The 15,994-nt window shown below is 35.5% G+C and overlaps 2 protein-coding genes across 2 annotated transcripts; one reads left to right on the top strand and one right to left on the bottom strand.

The window, feature by feature from the left end:
* Positions 1-2,250: 2,250 nt before the first annotated feature.
* Positions 2,251-3,636, top strand: LOC144568462 (Putative thiol-disulfide oxidoreductase DCC). Its single transcript, XM_078318821.1, has 3 exons — positions 2,251-2,569; positions 2,678-2,845; positions 3,273-3,636. The coding sequence occupies exons 1-3, from the start codon at positions 2,317-2,319 to the stop codon at positions 3,500-3,502; spliced, it is 651 nt and encodes a 216-aa protein (XP_078174947.1). The 5' UTR covers positions 2,251-2,316; the 3' UTR covers positions 3,503-3,636.
* Positions 3,637-4,224: 588 nt separating this feature from the next.
* Positions 4,225-7,922, bottom strand: POL{LAMBDA} (DNA polymerase lambda (POLL)). The gene is made up of 14 exons (XM_078318820.1): positions 7,738-7,922; positions 7,527-7,664; positions 7,073-7,414; positions 6,872-6,965; positions 6,664-6,794; positions 6,505-6,567; positions 6,141-6,320; positions 5,900-5,953; positions 5,711-5,799; positions 5,384-5,474; positions 5,126-5,206; positions 4,959-5,026; positions 4,675-4,759; positions 4,225-4,585 (listed from the first exon to the last, which is right to left on the bottom strand). Exons 1-14 carry the CDS (start codon positions 7,840-7,842, stop codon positions 4,487-4,489), a joined length of 1,620 nt encoding a protein of 539 aa, XP_078174946.1. The 5' UTR covers positions 7,843-7,922; the 3' UTR covers positions 4,225-4,486.
* Positions 7,923-15,994: the final 8,072 nt, after the last annotated feature.

Genomic DNA, 15,994 nt, shown 5'->3' with positions numbered 1-15,994 from the left:
GCGACATATGGACATTTCAGAAAAAGGTGCAAGGTGGATTCTATTGCACAGTTACAAAAGAGGCATGTGGTATCTCCTTGTCATTTTTTTCTAGTAAGGACCTCTTTGGTAAGAATTTTATTTTGAAACAGTAACCACATAAAAATTTGTATTTTCAAGAAAATTGGTACCATCCACCACATATTAGCAAAAGAAATATGTACACCTCTAAATGCAAGAAAGTTATATAAAGAAGCAGTGGTAAATTGTTGTTTGGCATCCCATTTCCATTGAGGACAATCAGCTGTGTCACTCAATGAATAAGAGGACATGAGAGTAGTTATTTCAGACCATTCTAAAAGGAGGATGCCATGTAAGGATCTCTTAAAAGTAACAAGAGTCCCTTGAGAAGCAAGAGCATGGTTAACAGTAATAGATTGGTTAGAGCAAAGTTCAAAGAGTTGAGGATAAGTTATCGCTAAAGGACATGCAGAGTGCCAAGTATCAAGCCAAAATCAAATTGTTTGGCCATCTCCAACCTGAAAAGTACAGCTCAGTTGTCCAATATGTTGTAATTTGCAAACTTCTCTCCAAAAATGTGACATTTGTGCAAGTATGGTAGAGACATGATATTTAACTTGTATTAATTGTTTCCATAAACCAGTATAGTGGGGATTAATCATTTTCCACCACCACTTAAGAAGTAAAGCTACATTCATGAGATGCAAATTTTTAACTCCTAAATCCCCCAAAATCTTTAGGATAGCAAACTAAATCCCAGTTAATCAAAGAAAATTTCTTACGCGGTCCTGCATTACCTTGCCATAAGAATCGGCGATGAATACGATCAAGTTGTTGCCTAACTTTGATCGGCATTTTATAAAGAGAAAGCATATATAAAGGAATAGCTGTTAAGACAGAATTTACCAATGTGAGTCGACCCCCGATAGAAAGCAAGTTTTCCACCCAACCTTGTAATTTTTTGGTGACCTTATCAATAATGCAACTCCAGTCAGCAGTAGATAGTTTCTTATTACTTAAAGGCACCCCTAAATATTTCAGTGGCAGGTTAGAAACTTTACAACCAAATATATCTGCAAGTATAGCCCCATTAGCGAGAGAAATGTTAAGAGGAATTAATTCTGTTTTTTGAAAGTTAATTTTTATACCTGACATGGCTTCAAAACAGTACATAGTCCAAAGGGTTGTTTTAATATTAGTAGATGTAGCTTTCAAAAATAAGATTGTGTCGTCGGCGTAGTAACAGTTAGTAACTCTATACCCATTAGCTAAACAAGGACCAAGCCCCTGGAGAAGACCAGTTTCTCTACCTCTGTTAAACAACTTACATAAGACATCACCAACCAGCAAGTAAAGAAAAGATGAAAGGGGGTCACCTTGTCGGACCTCCCGTTGACATAAAAAATAAGAAGACAGTTTACCATTAATATTAATACAAGTATTACTACAATAGAGCAATTGTAGGATCCAAGATTCTGGTATATTCAATACATCATTTGCGTTCAATAAAATTAAACGCCTTCTCAGAAAGTTGTTATGATTATGTATATGGAAACATACGAATAAATCAATAAAATAGTGTTTAATTGTAAATTGCTCATTATAACCCTTCTAAATCCGATTTTTTTTTTATATATTACAATATATTCTCTCTATGTGAGTCATGGCTTTGAAATCCGAAGAAATCTTTTATTGTAATAACAAAGATCAAGAATGTTAAATAATTTGGTGACTTGACCTCCAACATTTACTCAAACATATTACAATATATTCTTGACAATGTATAGGTGAGTGTGTGTGGAGTTGTTAAAAACTTTTGCATTTTTTAATACAGTTGTTAGCTCAGGCTAACCTTCAAAAAAAGAAAATATACTTGCTACTTAGCGATCAAATTTTATATATATTTTTTAAGAACTTAATATTATTTTTTAAATTGGTAGAAAATCATATAATCTAAAAATTTTGGACCATTCAAATGTGAATGTTTGATTTTCTACCATCTAAAAAGATCCGAACTATTTCGGTGAGATTTGGATTTCCTTCTAGTACGCTTTCGTTGGTTAACCGGGCCGTGTTTTACCGATTTCTCAGTAGGCCGGCCCGTAAACAATGTTGCAGAACCAAAAATTTAATTCGGTGCCTATTTGAAATACGGGGTAGTTTTGAAGATTCGTGCCAGATTAAAACAGACGACTCAGATTTCATTTACACGGTCAGGCATTGCAGTGAATCTGAATTCAATAGAGAGAGCGCTCCACCGACTCCGCTGCTTCTCTCTTCTTCTTCTCACTTCTCCGACCGGGACTGAAATGCGCCATGATCCGTCGAGTTCTCCACCAAAACTACCTCCAGGAGGTGAGCTTGATATCCATCTCATCTCGCCTCTCTCGCGCCACCTTCGCCTCTAGTTTCCGGAGCTCCGTCGGGGCTGACGGGGCGGAGTCCGACGAGGATCTCGATCTCCCGAATCCAGTGATGCCCGTTTCTGGTTCTACCGGCGCTGCTATGCCCAATCTCCTGCAGCCACGTGTCCTCATCTATGACGGTGTCTGCCATCTCTGCCACCGTGGTTTGTTCCCTACTATGATACTCATATAATTCCCTTTTTCTGTAATGAAATAGATGGGTAAAGTGGGTAATAAAAACTGATTTATGTGCATTACATTAACATTGACAGGGGTAAAGTGGGTAATAAAAACTGACAAATACGAGAAGATCAAGTTTTGTTGTCTCCAGTCAAAGGCTGCTGAGCCGTACCTGCGGCTCATCGGTCTTGACCGAGAAGACGTACGTCGACGGGTTCTCTTTGTTGAAGGGCTTGGTGCATATTACCAAGGTTCGGCAGGTTAGTTAGCAATCTCTACATTATATTAATCAATTTTAATCTAGAAAATGTTTGGCATGAGTTTAATTCAATTGCTGAGTATTTTGTAATACCTTCTTAATTTGGCGAAGGAAAAAACTATGTATTAAGAAGAAACGTGTGCAGTTTAGAAAAGGCAAAGGTGTCCAGATAATTTTCTTTCTTTTTTAGGAAGCATGACTGGTACACAATAAAAACTGTGGTACCTGTTTTGTTTTTTTGTGTCATTCATATTCTATGGTCCTACTTTATTTGGTATTTATGATTGTCTTCAGATGTAGATGAAATTGGGGGAATTTCTTTGTAATATCTTTGATAATTCATTCGTTTGGTATTATACCAGTTCAATCTCCTCCTCCATGTATGTTTTAGCTCGGTTCAGTTAATCTTTTTTATCAACATGGTGCAGCTGCGTTGAAGGTAGTTTCATACTTACCATTTCCATACTCAGCATTGAGCTCTCTCCTAATCATTCCTGCCCCGTTAAGAGATGCTGTCTACGACTACATAGCAAAGAGCCGGTATGACTGGTTTGGGAAGGAGGATCAGTGCATTGTCATGCGAGAGAAGGAATTGCTTGAGCGGTTTATTGACAGGAATGAGATGTTTGGTACCGGCAGCAGCAGAAAAAAAAATTGATGCCGCTTTTCTTTATCATACATATTCAGGAACGCAATGCAGTGCTTTGGCTTCCGTTTACCGTATATGCAAAGAAGAATGTATCATATTTCTTTTTTTCTGAATGTTAAAAGCAGTGCAGTTATCCTATAGATATGAATTTCTTTTGGCACTACAAGGTTTTGTAGATTGATGAATGTATTCTTTGATCTGAAATTATTGAATGGCTAATACTTGCTGCAATTCTTTAACAGATGGGCTATATTTGAGCACTGTTTTGCTTTTGATAATACAATGAAGTAATATTTTGAATCCACTCGTGCTTCGTCGCAACTGAAAGATTGTTTGTGTGTCTAAAAATCAAATTGCATACTTGCTGAAGCGACGTAAAAAATTACAAGTACAAAACATTTGGTAACAATTAAATGAACTAAAATCAGATTGGATGTACTTCTAATCTATTGTTCGTTAGTCGTTGCCAATCACCTATTATGGAAGTATTGCCTCGTAGGTGAAGGTTATTAGGGTTACATTTGATTCAAACAGTTGGAATCAATCAAAACAATGGTCCTACCTTCTAAGGGTTTTTTTCCCCTTTGGATGCGTTGTTCCACTATCTCTAAGCCCTTTCACTTCTCATTGCTGAGCCACATACCTGGCCTGTTTCCGTGGGCCTCCTCACAACTCAGAATATAAGATATTAGATATAAACTGTCAATAAGAAACAAAATGACGCTCGAGTGATGTTTTACTCTCTCTGTGCCTTCTCATTTCAACTAACCAGTGAAACTTAGTATTTGCCATTACCAATGTTTATGAACAAAAGGTTAACATGTAGCTCCCCCTTTTTTTCCCCAAGTCATGATAAAAAAAGTTTTACTAACACTTCCCCAATACTACAGCACTGTACAAGGCTAGAGGCATACAAAAGCTATGCAAAAATGTTAGCTATATCTGATCAGCACATACTGTCATATCTAACAAGGCTATGAAATAGGGTTAAGTTCATAGATTCCTTTCATGGGGTTCCAGCCATGGAAACCCAAGCACGTCAAAAACCTCCTTCTCTGTGTGGCAGTGTACGAGTTTGCCCGACTTGAAACCCTGTAAAGAAATATTTAATTTAATAAGATATATCACAAGGAGAACATGACAGTTCCTACTATCTCAGAGGGAGAGAAAGAGTTCAATACCCGCTTTGTAGAACTACCCGGAGTTGCAAGATAGAGGCCCGTATCATCAAGTCCATATCCTTTAGAATCCGCTAGCAATCTTAACCTACAGTTTATATTGCTCAGTATATTTTGACTGCACAGTAATCTATGTAGCTTAATTGTATCAAGTACCACAAAGATTGCAACTTGGGATATTTGATCATTTTTGGGAAGTAGAGACATTTTATTCCCCCGTAAGGCTGTAACAACTTCCCTTTTTTTTTGTTGCTTTATGAAACATAAATTACTATGATTTTAAGTACCTTCTATTTAGTACATCATTTCCTGTCCATGCTATCAACCCAAAGGCATACCTTTCCCTTGGATACACCTGTCAGAGTACAACTAGAATCTCAAATTGTCAATTCTAAACAATGGTTCAAAATCTTGGAGTTGAAACCTTGGGTTGAAATGAAATATTGGGTCTTACCTTTAAGTCAATACGATGGCGTAGCTCACGACCAGGGTAGGTGCATAGACCAAAGTATGTATCAACACCGGAATCTGTTCCCTGCAATATTTATGCAATAACTAAAGATTCTATTGTGGCAAAAGAAGCTAACATAGAATCTGGCTCATTTAAGACCTAAGTTTTCTTGTCAGCATACAGCTTTATCACGACAAGTCCAAATTTCAGTATTAAATTATGGCCCCTAAAAGTTTGAAGTAAAATTGAGCCTACTCTTACCTCAATGCTATGAACACTGAACACAAGATCTTCTCTCACAAAGTGTGTGTCTTTCAGAGCTTGAACAAACTTTGGTAAAAAGCCAACATGACTGATCAAGAAAAAGCCAACAATAAAAAGTAAAAAAAAATACAGCTTGGCACACCCAGAGAAGAGAAGGTATTAAATGTTTGGGCAAAAGAGGATAAGTGACAACTTTGGGATTTTTATGCTTTTGCTTATTAGGGGATATCAAGAGTCTGTAAAATTGAACTTCTGCAATAGCAACAGTCGGAAATGAAAAATAAAAATGGAAGTAAATTAAAAAAAACTTGTACAGCAGATCACCTTACTCCATCTGGATGAGTAATGACAATATCCATATCACCACATGAAGCCTTTCCACGCCTATATGATCCTCCACAAACAATAAGTACCTTCACATTAATCAAACCCATCAATATATCTTAAAATATTGCACGCTTGTCTGAAATAAATAACAAAGCAGTCATAGTCATCTAGATTCTAGATACATACTCCCGGTAAAATAGACTCGCCGACATCTTGTAAAAGCTTCTCCATATCCCTAACCTAAAAGAACACAACAATATCAGTTAAAAGATTCTTTAACAGCTCCCTTTATTTCATGCAAAATATAGAAATTGAGAAGAAAACTAACTGCAGAGTCCAAAAAATTAAATTCACGTGTCGTGTTGTAAAAATAAAAAATAAGGGGGGCTCTTTGCAAAAAAAAGGAATAATAATACATGACACACACCTCATCACGTGGGATCCTCTTCTGAATATCATTGAAGTACTGTAATCCAACCCGTTGAGCATGACTTAGTGAATCATCATTTTTCAGATCATCAAGTGTGCGATGTCCCTTTTCGTACAATTTCAGAGCTGTTGCCGGGCCAATACCCCACACTTCGCCAAAGAGACTAACAGTACGCACCTTCAAACAAAGTTCAATAGTTAACTTAATTTAGCCTCAACTAGCTATCAAATTTGCTAGAATAAACAAGCACGACAAAGAAATCTGGAGAAGAGAAGCGTTATAGAGTCAAAGTGGTAGTCCTATTGTAACTAAAAAGCAATAATACAACCCATAATGGTACTTAATTTAGTGATTAAAGTACCCTTTCATCATTCTCAAAGTATTCTAACTTGGATAGCTTTCCAGTGTTCACTATTTCGTCTATCTGCAACCAAACTCAGTAAATTAGTCCATCAGATAGCTTTTTCTCTAGTATTAGTTATTTCAGAGGCGTGCCATGATGTTGAATCGAATCACTGACATGATCTTGTAATGATTTCCCGATGGCAGGAAGGTGTTTGACTTGATCAACACTTTCAATTTTGAAGGGTAACTTCTCAATCACCGGGATTGCCTTGTAGTAACTGAATGACCTACGATCATCTCCAAGAGCTTCAAACAGAGAATATCAACAATTATGTTCAGTCCGAAGAGGTTTAACTTGTTATGGTAGAAAATAAGGAACTCACCTCTGTAAATATTAATAAGCTTTCCGAATATTTCAGTAATGTTCCTGTTAAGATCCGGCGGACTGTAAGGGGAGGAGCGCTCGGATGTATCCACCTTGTCATAAACAGAGATGGATGGTAATATCAGCAAATAAAATTAATGCTATAAAAGGGTGAAGAAGAAAAAATATATCATAATAGATGTACATATAAAGATCATACTTGTGCCTCTTCAGATGTAGGTGGGGTGCTGATATGGTGGTGGGGTCCCTTTTCAATATTTGAACATGTATCCTCTTGACGCCCCTTAGCAATTAATTCATCATGGCTGACTTCTCCATCGCTGTCAATTTCACTTTTTAAATCCTTTGGTGAGGTTTTGGTTCGTTTCACATTCCGTCGATCATCATTGGTACTATCTCCAGCTTTTAATTGGTCCATGCATAAGTTGTCTGGGCCTTCATGATCATTTTTTGTCTCGTTTAAATTCAGTAAAAATTGATTCTCTGGTAATCTCTCACCTGATATTAGGCAGTTCTGAAGCCACTGGAAACAAAGCACGCTCTAAAGCAACCAGGTAAACGAGTAAACAAAATAATGTTAATATCTTTTTTGAAGAAAAAATGTATAGATCAACTGAGTTGAGACAAACAAACACTGTCAATTATCAACTAACCCCTTTGAAACGGTTGAGTTGGTTGCGATCAAAGTATTGTAGCAGAGAAGTAGAGTTCATAGCCAGAATATGAGTGACTCGTTTTGAGATATTGTCGTCAATTTTAGCGCCCATTTGAATCAGCTTCTGCTTCCACACCTGGAAATGCAATTATTTAAATAAAAATGAAAAGAGACGTTATGAAATGTAAACAGAGAAAACTATAGAGTACCTGAAGGCGGCGAGGCTGGACGCCCGTTGGGACGAGGAAGACAACCATGGAGGAGAACATTCCGTTGGGATCCGGCGAGGGAGACCGCCGCTTCCTCGGCGCCATTTCCTCTTCTAGCCCCTACCGTCTCTCTCTCTCTCTCTTTCTCAAGTACGGACGGGACGGCGATCAGAATCCGCACGAATATTAAAGGGGACTGATTGGCATTCTGATCGGACGGTCAATGTCTAAAGAGAAAAATTATATTACCTCAGACTCAGAGGTATGAACTCCGGGGACGGCACCGCTGCTGGAGTCCGTGTCCGTCCAGGTAGTGCAATTTAAAAGAACAGGAGGTCTAGAATCTAGATTAAGTCTATTCAGATCAAACTCAATTTAAAATTTGTGCTAAGCTAAAAGAACGGTCCTGATTTTCACCTTGCATTTCAGGTACTTGGGGTGATACGGATTCCCGCTGCTGATAGTACCTTCCACGAGTTCCTATCCTCTGCATTAACGTACAATTTGAGTTTTAACTCCACAACGTCCGATCAGAATTTGTGCTGTAATTGAACGGAAGCGTATCATCTGCGGAGTTTCGGAGCTTTTAATTTGGTCAGATCTTGTCCGAATTTTAAAAAAACTCAAAATTTGCAGAATTTTTAATCCGGTTCGTTCGATCCGAAACGAACGGACCAGATTAAAAGCTCCGCACGGAAAAACTCCGTAGAGGATATCATTTCGTAATTGAACGGCGCCCTCTAACAGGTGCAATACTTCAATTTATATTGGACGGTCCACGTCTAAACTCAAAATTTGAGCTAACTCGGAGGTTGCGAATTGAATTGGCCTTTAACGCTTTTTTAATTTTGTTTCTTTCATCTCAGTGCTGTTAATCTTATACTCAACTTCTATGGTGTTCTATTTTTAATACATTTAAAAATTAATTTCATGAACTTAGTGTAAAAAACAAAAAATATATATTACCTTAAAACTTAAAATTAGAAGATTTTATTTTGTGTAGTAAAAACATATGCTCAATTTCAGTATAATATATATTCAATCTTTGTTCTAATTATAGAACTTTATCAGTTATTTGTCCAGTTTTGCTACGACAGCCAATGTTATACATTCCCAACATTTATATGGAAATAACATATAATATATTTATATATATACACATATATGATAATTTTCTGTTAGGAAAATAAAATAAATATAGTTCACAAGCAAATGCTCTACAAACTTTGCCATAGTACCAGTTGCAATTTTCTCAAAATTCTTGAAGTCATGAAATAAAAAAGCAAAAACTAAGAGTCAAAGTTATCCTGCACATTTAGAACTTCAGTTTAAAAATGCAAATTGAAACAAATTTCAGAAATTATACTTCTTATTATCACTGACACCTCACAAGAAATGGCAAATTAACTTTTCAAGTCACCAATGAAAAACTCGTCAACCATATAAAAAACTATGGTAGCATGATGTGGCATATATATGTAACATTATGCAAAATGCGTACATGAAATTAATAACTGAAAATAAAATACGACATCTAGACGTGTGTGTGTTTTTTTTTCCAGTGAAATAGGTAACATGTAAATTGAAATTGAAATATTTTTTAATGAACGAGTAAAGCTAATATACACTTAAGTGTACCAAGTGTACCGTACATTTAACCTTAGGGCCATCAGATTTCTTTAAAAGTCGTGCTACCACGACTTTTAAAGAATCTACACGACTTTTAAAGAAATCTGACGGTCATAAAGTTAAGTGTACGGTACACTTAAGTGTATATTAACTTTACTCTTAATGAACATATATACAAGATAATTTAGTTATTATGAAGTTAATTACTATACAGCAGATGAATTCAATTCAATTCCACTGATATAAAAAGGAGGCCAATAATCCGAAAATTCTAAGTATTCGAAATTTAGTATACAAAAGTTAGGAGTCTTATGAGATATAATATATAAAAACAGTGAATAATATTCAAATTACCAATAAAAATTTAGTAATTAAATTTTGAATGTTACAAACCATGAAATTATATATTATGAATAATATTCAAATTACCAATAAAAATATATTTAAAGAGCGGGCCTCGCAATTTAGGCAATTTCTCTCTTAGTGAACTTTTCTTTTAATTTCTTTCTACATGTGGCAATTTTTCCTCCCTCCAGAAACATGTTGACTGTGCTGCTTGGTATAAGATCTTTCTAATACCGTACCATTTTCTTGTACCGGCACATTATACGTACTAAATATTGTTTCCATCTCTCTCTTTGTTGGTTTTATTTTCTACTCTCACACATAGGGTTTGCTTAATTTGCCGATCATTTAGATTGCTTTGTTGTGAAGTTGCTTGCTTGTTCTTCCAGCGCACATAGTGCTTATATTGGGTATTCATCTTTCTACTCCTATTCCTTATTGGATCCGATATGGTTGACAATCATATACTTGTTATTTACTTTTATTATCTTAGTTGCTAGCTATCTGTGATTTGTAGAAGAGTTATCTTTGAGAAATTGTTTTCTATTTAAGCTTAAAATTAAGAATTCAAACCAATTGTTTTGGTACCAGTAGGTCCTACTCACTGTTTTGGTTCTTAGGGGTTTATTCGTAAAAACATAAAGAATTAGGGTGGATATGTTAAATATCAATGCTTTGGTAACTTTTCCTTGTATGAGGGGTTAAATTGAAATAAATGAAAAAAAGTTAAAATTCGGATGAAAATTAGAGTGGAGATGAAAATTGGATGGTGCTCCTTTTGAGCTTGGTTCATAAATTAAATTAGAAATTTAATATGAGATTTGTGTCACGCCCCAAATTAGGAATTCTAGATTTATGCGTGATTAATCTCGTTCCGTGCTTAATTAATCATTAAGTACGCAAAGCTAATCATAAACATAATAAACAAAAGCAGCGGAAGCATAATAATATAGGTATCAAGCATCAGTCACATAGCAAATAAATAAACATACACATACACATCATAAAGTTTGATCCATCTCGAATCCAAAATAACATCAATTATAGAAGGGGATACATGATCTATCGAGCCCGTATATATAACACAAGAAATACGGGACTCGTAAACCTAATCAAAGCCTAACTCTAGCTAATCAAGCGGTGTGGCCATCGGGGACAACTCCTGACAACTCCTGATGCGGATCGCCAGATGCTGTACCTAAAATCCACGAAACAACTTGTGGGTGAGCGACTAATTGTCCAGTATGTAACCCAGAATTATCCCCTTGGGGATCCTCTATGGTCAAAGCACTTTTATTTATAAATCGCATGCAGTTATGAATATAATTTAAAATATGCACAAGTGTGAACCTATATCAATATCTAATATAATTTACAATACTTTTAAATGATGCCATGATGCGGTTAATTTGCCAACATGCAGAATAAACCCCAAAATAAAAATACAATATCGAATAGAAATTAAGTCGAAATCCAGTACTCCTAGCACTGTGAGCCCTAAATAATAATAATAATAATACGGATTAAGTAAATATCACTCTGTGCCGTGCCAATAGGACTAAAAGATCCAAATGATATAATCCAAGGACTGCGATCAGGGGAACAATGATACACGTTGCCTATGTGACATCGAGCATTGCCCTTAAGATAGTAGCACACCAACCGATGGTTATATCTGTTGGGTTTTGACGGTTCAAACCCATTGATTAAGTCTGTTGGGGTTTTGACTGTTCAAACTCATTTATTTGCTTAAGATGCGGAAAGAACGTAAAACAAAATTTTACTTCTAACTTAAGCCAAGGATTAAACGGGGTATGTCAGGAAACTTTCCAAGGCGGTCCACCTTCAGTATTCCTTTGGCATCAAAATCCAATTTAATCCTTTTACATATCTACTCCATGATTGATTTCTAAAAATTTAATCTACTTACCAATTAAATAGATTAATATAACATATTTACACCTTGATTCCAAATTCTAATTGGAATGCAGTAAAGCGAGAAGAGCGACATCTGGGAATGACTCGTCTCGGAGTATCAGACATCTGATACCTTTATCGGTTATCCACCAGGACTAACCGGAGAGCGGTTTATTTCTTTTGCCAGAAATACTAGCTCTTTGGAGTGTTGTTCAAGAAGGGAAGCTGAGGAGGGAATATTTGAAGATTCCTCATAGATCCATCTCCTCCTTCGGTTTTATCATGATTTCTTCTCTTATCTCTTTCTTTATGATGCTTGAGTAAATCATTCTTGTTTCTAGGGTTGATGTAATCTGAGATTCTGTTTGTAATGCATTTAACTTGAATTTGAGTTTTTCTTGTGTTTATTTGCCTGAGTATTATTCTTTCATTGCTTGATTGTGATTGTTTGAATGAATCTTGATGTCTACTGTTGAATGTTTCTTGCAATTAGATCAAGTATTTGAGGTAGATCTTAGATCCGAGTGGTGAGATCAATAGTAACTGAGGGGTGAAATTTTTATCTATTGAGAGATAGTGGATACCTTTAGCAAATCAGACAATTGACTTAGGTTAGGTTGAACACCAGTAAACGAGAGTTTGAGGTTGTAGATCTAAGAAGGTAAAGTTGCACATTCTTACCAGGTTCATTAAGCCAATAAACGAGAGTTGAGGTTTAGGAACAATAGGTACGGTCAACAGATCCTTACACAAGTAAATAACTCAAAAATAGGTCAAATGATGCATTCACTCGAGGACCATGCAAGTCGCGTGGGAGACCACGCGGGTTGCGTGAAGGTCTAGAGAGGCAGAGTTGAGGATGAAGTCTGAAACTCTAGAAACTTCATTTTAAAATCAAAGTAAAACCAAACGTTTAATTGCTTTCCTTTTCTGCTATTGAACTAGGAATTTAAACAAATCAACCAATCTTTTCTCCAAATATAGTACCTAACTGAGACAAGCAAAGGTTCAGAATTGAATTGTACTATCCCTGAGGATCGATACCTGATTGTACTCTTGAACGAAAGTTGTGCACTTGCAACCTAATTCGAAAGCTAAATCACTGTTTAAAAGGGTACAGCTAGTTGTACCTGAAACTTTGTGTATAACATACTTTTGTGCGAACACTTTCCTATAATTTTATTGTTAGAAAATGGTTCTCCCAATTCGGTAAATTCATTTTGGATATGCATAAGTCTATTATTCATATCCTTAATGCTTTCACCATCTTTAACCTGAAAGGTTTCAAATTTGGCTTCTAACCCGGTTATTTTGGTTTGTTTAATTTGGGTATTTCCCTCATATCGGTTTACAAGGGCATCCCACATTTCTTTGGCATTTGAGGTGCTATCAAAAATTAATGCAACCGATTCATTTACTAAATTGTAAATGACATTAACCGCAAGGTCATTTTCTTTCTTTCTTTGTTTAGAATCAGGAGTCTCGATTTTAATGTCATTGGCACTATCGGTTGTAACGGTAGAGAATGTTGGTGTATACCCATTTTCAACCACATCCCAAATCTCAAGGATGTTTAGATAGTTAATCATGGTTTTCTTCCAATGCATGAAATTTTTTGTTGTACTTCCGAAAATCAAGGGTTCTTTCACGGATTTATAGGGTGTCATTTGTTAAGTTGATATAACTCGAATTAAGTGTATCTTAATTTGTGTAACTTGCTCTGATACCACTTTGTTATACTAAATACACCACTAATCACTCTAAAAACTGAAAATAAATGCGATTAAAAGTAAATAGAAGAGTTTAGAGAAATTTGACATGTGAGATGATAATGGAGTTCGGCAAAACAAAGGCCTACGTCTCTGGGGCATCGTAACCTCTTCTAGGTGCACTTTTCTATACCCAACGAGAAAAGATTACAACTTGTGAACCGGTGAGTTCTTACAAAGCAACGGGAAGTCACACGGCCAACTAGAGTAGAGAACGAAGTCTCAAAGTTTAGATCCTCAAGAGAAACACTCTAAATCTCACTCTAACCTAATCTAACTCAAGATTAGTGAAGTGGGTTTGAGGTCGTTTGAGAGATATTTAACTTTTAAGCTCAATCAACAATGGAGGAACTTTAGCTCACAGAAAATTGCTTTTTAGAAAGTTAGGGTCGGCTGTGATTACTTGGGAAAGAAGCCTGAGTCCTATTTATAGAGACAGCTCCAAAATGAGCTTTCTGACTTAAAACGTTACAACATTTTAGCTCAGTTTGAATTTAGGTTTGCTTTTCCTGTGAGATCGATCAAAACGTTAGTAATGTTTGTAAAACGTTATCAACGATTAGCTCTTGTAAAAACTTGCTCAAACACAGGATTTTTAAAACTTGGAATTTAATTAAAACGTTACAACGTTTTCACCAAACGTTACAACGTTTTACTATATTTCCTGAGTTTGATCAAGTCGTTCCTTGGTGTTTCTTTACAGGCTAAATCGTTAGGACGTTTTACAAACGTTACCAACGTTTGTATCCTGTTGAAACAACATCAAACACACTTTATCAAGTTTAAAATATTACGAATTAAATTCTTGATAAATGTCTTCATGATTTCTTCAGTTCAAGCCATCTACATTGCAATTCCAATTGGCTTGATCCTACATTGTTCTTAAAATAGAAGAAATCATAAAATTTAAATTATTGTATGTTTTGCAAATTAGTCAAATAGACGAAAAAGATTATTCCTACAACCAACAATTATATCGTAAAGTCTAGCTAGCTACTAGACTTTACTCCAATACCCTTATGCGCATATGGTGAATGACCCTAACTGAACCTAGTACCGGTTGGATAGGGGATATTTAGTAAATGTGAATTGTGACTGCAAGACTAATGAATTGTGGTAATTATCTTATCGTTGATTTTCTTTCCGATAATGACAGTATTGTAATAATTATTTCGTATTGTTTCTGTTAACCAATTGTTAGGATAGTTGGAATGGTATAAGCCCTTACACGACAGATACGAGTTATGGTATCTGTCAGTGTTACCAGACTAGAAATTGCAAAGTTAAGAAACCAAATATTACTAGACTTTACAGTTTAAAAGATTTAGGCCCAAACCATTTATTCTGATAAGATTCATAGAGTTCTGATTTATTTATGTAATTTTTGTTATTCAATTGGATACTGTTATTGAGCATTTTCATTCGTCATTATGAAATGAACTGTTAGTTTCTCGTGCGGTGATTTCATTCTGAATATGGTTTTTCTTCGAATCCAATAATCTGAGTGGAATCAACACTTAATTATTTCTCATTCGTTTCCTCTTGTGGGTTATAGGTTCATTACACAAAAACAGAGAAATGCTTATGGGTTGTAATTATCCATACCTGAATAGTAGATATATACTATATAGTTTAATATATATTATGAAAAAATTTATGTTATTTGCTATTATAAAAAACAGATATCTGTATATGTATCCGATTAATATCCGATATGTATCTGTCTAATATTCGATCCGAATCCGTATCTGGAAAATGAAAACCGAATATGATTTTACCACTATCCAAACCGTATCCGATCTGTTTGCACCCCTACGCGAAGCAACAATAAGCTGCGTGCATAAGCATCTTCGACAGAAACAATACAACAACAGTGAGAAAAAGAAGAAGTAAATCATTGACCACACTAAAACATGACACACCTTCAATACCAACTTAGAAAAAGAAGAAGCAAATTATTGATCACACTAAAATGAATTTGAACTGTATAAAAGTTTTGTATGAAGTTTGATTGGTACAATTTTTGAATTTTGGAAAATATAAACTAACCAAATATAAAAATTAAAATACTTAAAAAGTTCAACCGATCAGAGTGACTAATTAAAAAAACCCGAACCATTTAATCCAGAAACCTATTTGTTCGGCTTAAATTGGAAAAATCAAGGGAAAATTGATTATTTGTCACTCCAAAACCTTCAAATTGTAAAAATATCATCCCAAAATTTAAAATTGTAAAAATGCCACTCCAAACCTCATTAATTTGTAATTTTGCCACTCCAAATAATAAATAACTAAAATATCTGCTTCCTCTTCTTCTCCTACCATGGCGATTTGGTTGGTGCATGGAGATTAAGTTCGTAACAGTGAGGTCTCCTTTGTTAGTAAATCAAAAAGACTAGTTCTTTGCTTTGTGCAGTAACTTGTTCTCTTGTGCCATAACAGTGAGGTCTCTCTTCCTTCTCTCTAGCGTTTGCACTGTGTTTTGAAAAGCTCCCAGCTTTTTCTATTTTTTGTTGGCATAGTGGGAACCTTGAAGGATCATTGGGTTCCTCCATTCAGGTAATCATTTCTTATTCTTTAATGTCATTTGGCTTTCA

This window comes from Carex rostrata, chromosome 17 (genome assembly GCF_964058835.1).
Source record: "Carex rostrata chromosome 17, lpCarRost1.2, whole genome shotgun sequence".
In the NCBI taxonomy this organism is placed as follows: Eukaryota; Viridiplantae; Streptophyta; class Magnoliopsida; order Poales; family Cyperaceae; genus Carex; species Carex rostrata.
The sequence above is the reverse complement of the archived record's forward strand: the minus strand, read 5'-3'. Positions and strand labels throughout refer to the sequence as shown.